Consider the following 10851-nt stretch of genomic DNA (forward strand, 5'->3'; position numbering starts at 1 on the left):
TCCCACCTATGAGTGAGAACATGTGGTGTTTGGTTTTCTGTCCTTGTGATAGTTTGCTGAGAATGATGGTAATGATAGACTGGATTAAGAAAACGTGGCATATATACACCATGGAACACTATGCAGCCATAGAAAAGGTTGAGCTCATGTCCTTTGCAGGGACATGGATGAAGCTGGATACAATAGTGCTTTGTGACGCATACAGTTTAATTTTGAAGTTTCAGTAAAGTCACCGTCTTTGTACCATAATGTACAATTAGTTGAATGTTGTCTTTACTTTTTGATAAAGTAGTTGAAAACTTACAATTCACTTTTCTAGTGCAGAGATCTTATAAATATGTAGTCAAAATAAATATGTAATCATCAGGGGTGGTATCAGGTGGTCTTTGGGCCTGTGCATTTCTGAAGTGAAAGAACAAAATTAAAGGAACTCTGTGAAATATAAAATACTCTGTTGAAAATTTTATCTAAAAGATGAGGTGTCTTTAGGAACTTAGGGTAATTTTTTTAACCCCAATGATAGAGCCCTCATTAAAGCATTTATTAGATTGTCACCTATTTGATTTTCATGTTTTCAGTGATATGAATTTAAGTGGAGCTTTACCTATATATGAATTAACTCATAAGGCTATAATACTCAAAGTGCTTCCCGCACACCCCGAATTCTTTGGTAAGAACACTTAACATGAGATCCATCCTCTTAACAAAATTATAAGTGTAGAATATATTATTGTTGACTTTTGGTACAACATTCTATAACAGAACCCTAAAGCTTATTCATCTTTTTTACCTGAAACTTTATGCCTATTGATTAGTAACTCATTTCCCCTTCCCCTTAGTCCCTGGAGATCACCATTCCACTCTTTGATTCTATTAATTCGACTATTTTAGATACCTCATACAAGTAGACTGGCAGTGTTTGTCATTCTGTAGTTTGTTGGATTTAGCATATTGTTTGCAAGGTTTATTGTCCCATATTGCAGAATTTCCTTTTAAGTCTGCATAGTTTGTATATGCAATTGCATATATAATATGATATATTCTTTATCCATTCATCTGTTGGTGGATGTTTAGGCTCCTTCCACATGTTAGCTACTGTGCATAGTGCTACAATAAACATGGTAGTGCTAATAATTTCTTTGGGATCCTGATTTCAGTTCTTTTGAATAAATGCCCAGAAATGGGATTGCTGGATAAAATGGTAGTTCTAGTTTTCATTTTTTTTTGGAAGCTCCGTGCTACTTTCCACAGTGGCTGTAACATTTTGCATTCCTAGCACCAGTGTACAAAGGTACCAGTTTCTCCACACCGTTGCCAACACTTGCGTTATCTTTTATTTTTGTTTTATAGTAGCCACCCTGACAGGCATGAAGTGATATCTCATTGTGGTTTTGACTTGCATTTCCCTAATGACTGCAAAAACTTTCGTAGTTCTATGTGATTTTTAAAATGTTATGCAAATAATTGAAATTGTCCTTCCCTTAAAATCCTTGTATTATAATCTTATTCAGAATTTTATATGGACAGTATTTTTTCTTTCACCTCTTTTCATTGAAAAATCTGAAACCTACAAAAAAGTTATAAAAATAGATCAACACTCATATATCCTTCACTTCATTAGTAAGTTTCATCACTTACTAATATTTTACCACATTTGCTTTCTTTTTATCTATCCACATGTATAGATTGTTGTAAAACTGTTTCAGTTTTAGTTGCAGACATCATGGTACTCTCCAGAATATTAGACCTCTCCTTCTTAAGAGATGTATGCTCCATTTCCTACATTATCATAACCGTGATTAGACTCAGGAAACTTAACACTGATGCAATAATATTGTCTAATATCAAATTTATATAAATGAATATCAGTATTCAAATTTCCTTAGTTGCCCCATATAGCTAGCCTACCACCCCACTGGAATATGTTTGGCTCTCATGTCCTTGCTCTGTTATTTTTAATGCCCAGTCTTTTTCTCTTTCCTTTTATATCTTTCACAGCACTCTGTAATTGATTTTTTTTGTTTGTTTTTGTTTTCTGAGATGGAGTCTTGCTTTGTCACCCAAGCTAGAGTGCAGTGGGGCTCTCTTGGCTCACTGCAGCCTCCGCCTCCCAGATTCAAGTGATTCTCCTGCCTCAGCAGGAGTAGCTGGGATTACAGGTGCACACCACTGTGCCCGGCTAATTTTTGTATTTTTACTTGAGACGAGGTTTCACCATGTTGGCCAGGCTGATCTTGAACTCCTGACCTCAAGCGATCTGTCCTCCTTGGCCTCCCAAAATGCTGAGCATGAACCTCTCTGCCCAGCCTCTATGATTGATATTTGAAATTCTATTTTTGTAGCATTAATTTTAATTTAGAACATTGTATATTCTGATGACAGCCAAGATTGGAATATAAATATTTTATGGCTTTTAAATGTAACTGGGTACTTTGGTTTTATTATCCCATTTGTAATTTATAGTATGTATTTCTTTTCTGCAATTTCTGGGAAAGTATACTCCCTATTTAAAACCAACACTGCCTCATTTTCCTTACCATTTGATTGTGTTGTCATATGCTTATTTTTAGTTGAGTATGAATGAGTTAGATACTTTGAAATCTGTTTTTACTCATTAATTGGCCTGCTTTTATGAGCTCATTGGAGTGATCTTTGAGATAGAACACTTAGCAATGTTGAGTACATGTTCCAGAAATATTATTATAGTCAAATTTTGAAAATAAGCTATTACATGATAAATATGTTCCAATAAGGTAATACCTATCTTAATATTTATTCACTTATATCTTACTGAGATGTTTGGGCAAATATTTAACTTCTTGTTTTTCTGCATTCCCCACCAATACTTCCACCACCAGCAAATTCTGTAGTTGTTTGGCTACCCTTTTAGAGTATTTTACTAGCATAATAAAGAAACTCATGCTTTCTGGGAACATTTTAAATTTTAATGCGTGATATTCATGTAGATAGTAGTGAAGCTATGAAGGTCTAGTGTTTTTGTTTCATCCCCAAGGATACTCTTATAGCAATTTCAAATACTGGAGCTGAAACGCTGTCCAGCATCATTGTAGATCCATTTTATTTTTCAAGAAACTACTGTTAGACTGAGCTGTGCTTCAGGGTAAAATTTAAAATCTGATTAACTTAATCCATGGCGAGCTTATCAGTTTTATCCTTTGAAAATGTTTTTTTCCTCTTGTGTTTCAACTGTACCTCGTGTACACCTTCATCATTACACTTCTCCTTTTTCATTTTAAGGGTTTGTCTGGCTCTCTTTGTATCCTTTTCTTTCCAGAGCCTTGTGTTCAGGGCCTGAAACTTGGAAGATATTTGTAGAATGAATGAATAAATGCTGACTTTTTAAAAAACAATAGTGTAATTTCCAATTTGGTAAGCTGTTTTATTAAAAAGAAGCAAGATATAACGGCATTTTCTGTTAACCTCTAAATAATTTTTTTTATATTCATAAGCGTTGTTTCATTCAGTACACTTGATAGTTGTTTAAAATTATTTTAAAATATTTACTATAGAGCCCTGGGCCTTTATGTAATGTCTAATTTTATTTCTTAAGGATGTAAGCTTAATACATTACATCTAATAAATATTAAATACGTGTTGCCTGGGACTTAATAGTGCTCTCAGTGTTTTTCAAAGTAAATTGCCTTCTTTACTAATAAAATTTTGTTGTTTCCTCTACTTATATTGTAATAGATACGACCATATGTGGGATGTTTGGTACAATATTTGCCCCTCCTTTGGAAGCAGAGTGAAGAACACAATATGTTGAGATGTGCTATTTTGACAACACTTATTCATCTTGTTCAGGTAAGTCACTTTTCCACAGAGTTTTTTTAGTTTAGTGGTTTTTTAAAAAAATTCTTGTAAACATTTAAAAATTGTTTTTATGTGATTTATGTTAATGGTAGTGAAAAACCTCACATATCATTTACTTTTTCCATGTGTGATCTAAACAGATTTAAAAACAACTTTTGCATGCTTATTTTGGACTTTTTTTTGAGGATGTGAAAAATATTATTCACTTTTAAAGAAGATGTCGTCTCCAGTAATGATAGACTCATGGTTCATGCAGTCCATGGCACCATGCATGCAGTTTCCTTGGTGGTCAGGGCTTTTCTGCTTAAACATACTTTATGTTTTCACTCTTTTTCCTTGATTTAAAATAAAAAATTTCCCTATTATAACTTGGGAAGGCAGGAAACCAGGTGAGTTGCTTTTGAGGGGAGACAAGTGAATTGGATTTCAGAGATTTTGACTTTTGAGGTGTTGGGATGTGGTAGCAGATAGAGAGGAACCTGAAACTTAGAGCTGGACTATAGTTCTCATTTGAACTGTTACAGTGAATCGTAGTCTCGTGAGAGTATGGAGAGGGAAGAGCTCAAGGCCATGAGTTAGAATATATGTGTGGGGATGCTCAAGTGATTTTACTGACTTCACCCACAAGTTTGAGAAATTTTCCAGTGGGGGAGAAATCAGAAGTACCCCTAAATTCAGAAGTACTACTCTAAAGCTTTCTAAAATTAGTTTAGAAAAAAACAAACTTTTCTCAGAAGCTTTGATACTTTTTTGAATTTGAGCTCATTCTTTCCATAAATGCTTTCTTTTTTATTTTCTTTTTCTTTTTGAGACGGAGTCTCGCGCTGTCTCCCAGACTGGAGCACAGTGGCGTGATCTTGGCTCACTGCAACCTCCGCCTCCTGGGTTCAAGCAAGTCTCCTGTCTCAGCCTCCCAAGTAGCTGGGATTACAGGTGCACGCCACCGTGCCTGGTTAATTTTTGTATTTTTAGTAGAGATGGTGTTTCACCATGTTGGCCAGGCTGATCTCAAACTCCTGACCTCAAGTGATCCGCCCACCTCAGGCTCCCAAAGTGCTAGGATTATAGTCGTGAGCCACCATGCCTGACCCCTCCATAAATGTTTATGGATGACTTTTAGTTACAGATTCCTGTCTAAGGCAGTTTCAGATAAATAGTAATGCAAAATATTTTTAATGCACATTTCCCTATTTTTTTTTCCTGTGGTAAAATACACATAACATAAAATTTACCGTTTTAACCACTTTTAAGTGTACGGTGAAGTGGTGTTAAATACATTCATAATGTTCAATTATCACTACCATCCATCTCTGTAACTCTTTTTATGTTGTGAAACTGAAGCTGTGCCATTAAACAATAACTCCACAGCTCCATCACTAAAGCACTTTAAAAAAATAAGTGGCCCAGAATCTTCCTGTCTACCCTTTAATGCTTATGATTACCTTATAAAGATTATGTCCATTTTATAGAAGAGGATACAGACTAAGAGAAGGTTACTGACTAGCTTGTGAATGCATTTATAAGTAATAGAAAAATGAGTGACCCCAGACATTTTGTATTATAACAGCCATCTCTGCCATTTTTTTGTTTTTGTTTTTGTTTTTTTTTGAGACAGAGTTTCGCTCTTGTTGCCCAGGCTGGCGTGCAATGGCATGATCTTGGCTCACCGCAGCCTCTACCTCCTGGGTTCAGGCAATTCTCCTGCCTCAACCTCCTGAGTAGCTGAGATTACAGGCATGCGCCACCACGCCTGGCTAATTTTTGTATTTTTAGTAGAAATGGGGTTTGTCCATGTTGGTCAGAGTGGTCTCGAACTAATGACTTCAGGTGATCTGCCTGCCTTGGCCTCCCAAGGTGCTGGGATTACAGGCGTGAGCCACCTCTCCTGGCCTCCAAAATGTATTTTTTTTTTTTTTTTTGAGACGGAGTCTCGCTCTGTCGCCCGGGCTGGAGTGCAGTGGCCGGATCTCAGCTCACTGCAAGCTCCACTTCCCAGGTTTACGCCATTCTCCTGCCTCAGCCTCCCGAGTAGCTGGGACCACAGGCGCCTGCCACCATGCCCGGCTAGTTTTTTTGTATTTTTTAGTAGAGACGGGGTTTCACCGGGTTAGCCAGGATGGTCTCGATCTCCTGACCTCGTGATCCGCCCATCTCGGCCTCCCAAAGTGCTGGGATTACAGGCGTGAGTCACCGCGCCCGGCCTCCAAAATGTATTTTTAAGCTCAACTTGGGAGTTTTGTGAGGGACATGTGACAAAACACCAGATTTTATGTCTCCTCAGGCAGTGTTACTTCAAGTTGTCTCAGGAAGTCAGTAACTCTTGTGGAATGTTAAGCCTATTTTCATTAATCATAACATTTAAGTACCCTGTATATTTATAGAGGCCAAGAGTGCAAGGTTCAACCAAGTAGTATTCTATCCTTCTTGGAGAAAGCATATAACATTTAATACCAAAATTGAGACTGTAGCTTAAAATATATTTTTCAGCCATTTGGGAAGATTATACTAAAGTTTATCGGTTGGCCAGGCACTGTGGCTTACGCCTGTAATCCCAGCATTTTTGGGAGGCCGAAGTGGGCAATTAGCTGAGGTCAGGAGTTCAAGACCAGCCTGGCCAACATAGTTAAACCCTGTGCCTACTAAAAATACAAAAATTAGGCTGGGCACAGTGGCTCACGCCTGTAATCCCAACATTTTAGGAGGCCAAGGCGAGTGGATCATGAGGTCAGGAGATTGAGACAATCCTGGCCAACGTGGTGAAACCCCGTCTCTACCAAAAATATAAAACTTAGCCAGGTGTGGTGGCACATGCCTGTAGTCCCAGCTACTCGGGAGGTTGAGGCAGGAGAATCGCTTGAACCTGAGAGGTGGAGGCTGCAGTGAGCTGAGATCGCGCCACTGTACTCCAGCCTGGGTGACGGAGCAAGACTCCGTCCCCCCCCAGAAAAAAACCCAAAAATTAACTGGGTGTGGTGGCACACACTTGTAGTCCCAGCTGTTTGGGAGAGCCAGGTGGGAGAATTGCTTGAACCCGGGAGGTGGAGGTTGCAGTGAGCCGAGATTGTGCCACTGCACTCTAGCCTGGGTGACAGAGTGAGACCCTGTCTCAAAAATAAAAAAAAATTTACTGGTAAATTTCCTTTCTTGCAAAATACTGCTATCTTTTGGCTTTTGACACATAACAGACATTAGTGTGAGTTTCTGTATGGTTTTGTTTTCGTTTTTTTAAACCTGGAAATCCAGATTCTGGTAGTCTTTGAAGAGAGTGGTCACTGGGTGAAAATAAACTTTCTAGTCTGCATAGTTGAACTTAGAGGAAGTAGGTATTCGTTCATACACTAAACATTTATTGAGAACCTGCAATGTGCAATACAGGGTAATAGGCACTGGGCTACAGAACAGAAATGAATAGAATGGGATCTCTGTGTGGGTGACTGTCTAGGGAAATACTGAATAAGTGTGTTAATTGCCCTTTTAGCAATTAAGAACATTTTGCTATTGGGGGTACATGGCCAATTCCCTGTGTCACACGGAGGGTGAGGTGGGGCACATTAGGGAAGGCCTCCTGACAGAGGTGTTACTCAAATTGTGGTGTTGTTAAATAGTGTTAAACAAGAAGTGTTATTTAGATGGTGGTTTAGCAATGAGAGTGGTAAAGGTATTTTAGACATATGAACCGGCATGTGTAAAACTCCGTTAGCATTAGAGAATGTAGTACAATTTATTTTTTTAAGGTTCATATACTGATCAGTTTTAATGTTGATAGATAAAGGAGTTAGTTCTTAAAGATGATTTTCAAATGAAAACTATCAGTACCCTGCTCTGCCTCCTCATTTCCTTTTTGGTGGAAGAATCCACTGTCAACTCTTAAAGCCAGATCATAGGTTTCTCAGTCTTTCTCACTGTAACATATTGTTTATTACTGATTTAAGCATTGTAGCCATTATTTCTTGACTTCCCTGCATAGAAGATGAAAATGTAATTCTTTTGTACCCCTGTGTCCTTCCTATTCTACCATCCTCCCAGTATACTTGATGGTATAAAGACTGTTGAAGGCATATATCATTATGTCATGATTAATTTTATTTCTTATACATAGTGTTTCCAACCTCCACCCTTGTATTAATAATTTTGTTTGCTTAGTGTTCTGAGAAAGTACCATAAACTTGGTGGCTTAAAACAATATGTATTTATTAGCTCATAGTTCTGTAAGTTAGAAACCTGGGCATGCCATGTCTAAATTCTCTGATTAGAGTTTAGTGGACTGAAATTGAGGTGACTGCCAGAATAAGTTCTTAGCTGGAGGCTTTGGGGAAGAATCTGTTTCCATACTCATTCAGCTTGTTGGCAGAATTTAGTTTGTTGATTTGTAGGACTAAGGTCCCAGTTTACTTGCTAGCTGTCATCTAGAGTCCCCTTTCGTTCCCAAGTCCAGCCACATTCTTTGACACATAGCCACTTTCATGTTCAAAGTCAGTGGAGACATTCTCAAATGTCAAATCCCCTTAGGGTTTTAATCTGTGACCTCCCTTTATGCCACTAGCTAGAGAATACTCTCTTTTAAAGGGCTCTTGTGAGTAGGTCAGGCACACCTGGATAATTTTCCTATCTAAGGTCAGTTGATTTGGGACTTTAATTACAACCGTAAATTATTTCTTCACAGTAGTACCTAGATTAGTGTTTGAATAACTAGGAAATGATGTGTGTACAGTAGTGGCCAAGAACCTAAGTGATCATCTTAGATTTCTGCTTAGTACACTTAGTTGTCTATGCAGTTGAACCTATTCTTTTCACTTGTTATCTGCACATTTCCTCAGTGATGTTTTGTTACTTTCATCATCTTGAAGAGACATGACATATTTTTTTTTTTTTTTACACTTTAAATTCTAGGGTACATGTGCACAGCGTGCAGGATTGTTACATATGTATACGTGTGCCATGTTGTTGTGCTGCACCCATTAACTCATCATTTACATGAGGTATTTCTCCTAATGTTATCCCTCCCCACTTCCCCCACCCCATGACAGACCCCAGTATGTGATGTTCCCCACCCTGTGTCCAAGTTTTCTCATTGTTCAGTTCCCACCTGTGAGTGAGAACATGCGGTGTTTGGTTTTCTGTCCTTGTGATAGTTTGCTCAGAATAATGGTTTCCAGTTTCATCCTTGTCCCTACAAAAGGACATGAACTCATCCTTTTTAATGGCCGCATAGTATTCCATGGTGTATATGTGCCACATTTTCTTAATCCAGTCTATCATTGATGGACATTTGGGTTGGTTCCAAGTCTTTGCTATTGTGAATAGTGCCGCCATAAACATACGTGTGCATGTGTCTTTATAGCAGCATGATTTATAATCCTTTGGGTATATCCCCAGTAATGGGATGGCTGGGTCAAATGGTATTTCTAGTTCTAGATCCTTGAGGAATCGCCACACTGTCTTCCACAATGGTTGAACTAGTTTGTACTCCACCAACAGTGTAAAAGTGTTCCTGTTTCTCCACATCCTCTCCAGCACCTGTTGTTTCCTGACTTTTTAATGATCTCCATTCTAACTGGTGTGAGATGGGAGATACGACAGATTCTTCTATGCTCTAGTTTGGACTGGTTTTTCTTAGGCTTTTGCACAGCTGTTGTAACTGGATTTTCTTTTACTGCCTATCCTTTCTGTGGGATGTCTGTTTTCTGTGCACCATATCTTTTCTTGTTTTACGTTCTTTTTCTGATGGCAGCCGTGAATGGCAGTGGCATTTCACAAAAATACATAGAAGGTAAATTTGTTTTTTGAGATACTGCATGTGTGAAAATATCTTCATTCTACTTTCAAACTGATTCGTAGTTTGGCTGATATAAAAGTCCAGGTTTCCTCCTCAAAATTTTGGGGAGTTTTTTTTTCTTTGTCTTAAGACTTCCAAAATTGCTCTGGGGACCCTGGAGCCATTCTAATTCTTGATTCTTGAATGTATCACCCCTCCTTCACTTTTCTGGCAACTTGTATGATCATCTCTGTGTTCCTGTTTTCAGTTTCATCATGTGAGTGTCTTTTCATCTCATTGTTCTGGATACTTGGTGTACATTTCAAGCTGGAAACTCATGTTCTTGAATTATAGATGACTCCATTGTATCTTATTTCTTCCTCTTCGTGTTTTTCTTCTCTTACTTTCTGAACTTTTTGTTACTTACATGATCGATATTCTGAACAAGTCGTCTGATTTTCTTTTTTTCCTGCTTTTTCTTCTCTTTGTCCTTCTGTTCTACTTTCTAGGGAATTTTCTCAATTTTATCTTTCAGCCTTTTTATTGAGTTTTTCTTTTCTGCTGACATGTTTTAATGCCTGTGGGTTCTTTTGTGTTTTGCTGAATAATTCTTTTGTACAACATTCTGTTTTTGTTTTATGAATGCAGTGTTTTCTTTTGTTTTTTTAAAGAGATAAAAATGTTTTAATTTCAACTGTAAAAGACAAAGATCATTAGATTGCATTTTCTCTACAAGTTTCAAACTCGTTTGTAAAACCACAGGAATTTTAACCCCTAAAGGGTAAGAGAAAGACCAAAAAATAACAACCATAGGACAATTTTTGTATCAGTACTAATATAAAGCAAGAAATTATTCTTTAAATAAAAATCCGTATGTATTTTGTTTCTTTTTCTTTTTTTTTTAAATTATACTTTAAATTCTAGGATACATGTGCATAACGTACAGGTTTGTTACATATGTATACTTGTGTCATGTTGGTGTGCTGCACCCATCAACTCATCCTTTACATCAGGTATAACTCCCAATGCAATACCTCCCCCTTCCCCCCTCCCCATAATAGGCCCCGGTGTGTGATGTTCTCCTTCCTGAGTCCAGGTGATCTCATTGTTCAGTTCCCACTTATGAGTGAGAACATGCGGTGTTTGGTTTTCTGTTCTTGCGGTAGTTTGCTGAGAATGATGGGTACCAGCTGCATCCATGTCCCTACAAAGGACACAAACTCATCCTTTTTTTTGGCTGCAAATCTATGGTGTATATGTGC

At 37.8% G+C, this 10851-nt stretch overlaps 1 protein-coding gene across 3 annotated transcripts in view; it reads left to right on the plus strand.

The window, feature by feature from the left end:
* IPO11 (importin 11) overlaps positions 1–10851 on the plus strand; it is a 262132-nt gene that overhangs the window by 115039 nt on the left and 136242 nt on the right. For all 3 annotated transcript variants that reach the window (XM_011992135.1, XM_011992136.1, XM_011992134.1), the window contains one exon: positions 3712–3825. In XM_011992135.1, coding sequence (XP_011847525.1) covers positions 3712–3825 — 114 coding nt within the window. The remainder of the gene's footprint in view (positions 1–3711; positions 3826–10851) is intronic.

Source organism: Mandrillus leucophaeus, unplaced genomic scaffold (assembly GCF_000951045.1).
Source record: "Mandrillus leucophaeus isolate KB7577 unplaced genomic scaffold, Mleu.le_1.0 Scaffold403, whole genome shotgun sequence".
NCBI classification, from domain to species: Eukaryota; Metazoa; Chordata; class Mammalia; order Primates; family Cercopithecidae; genus Mandrillus; species Mandrillus leucophaeus.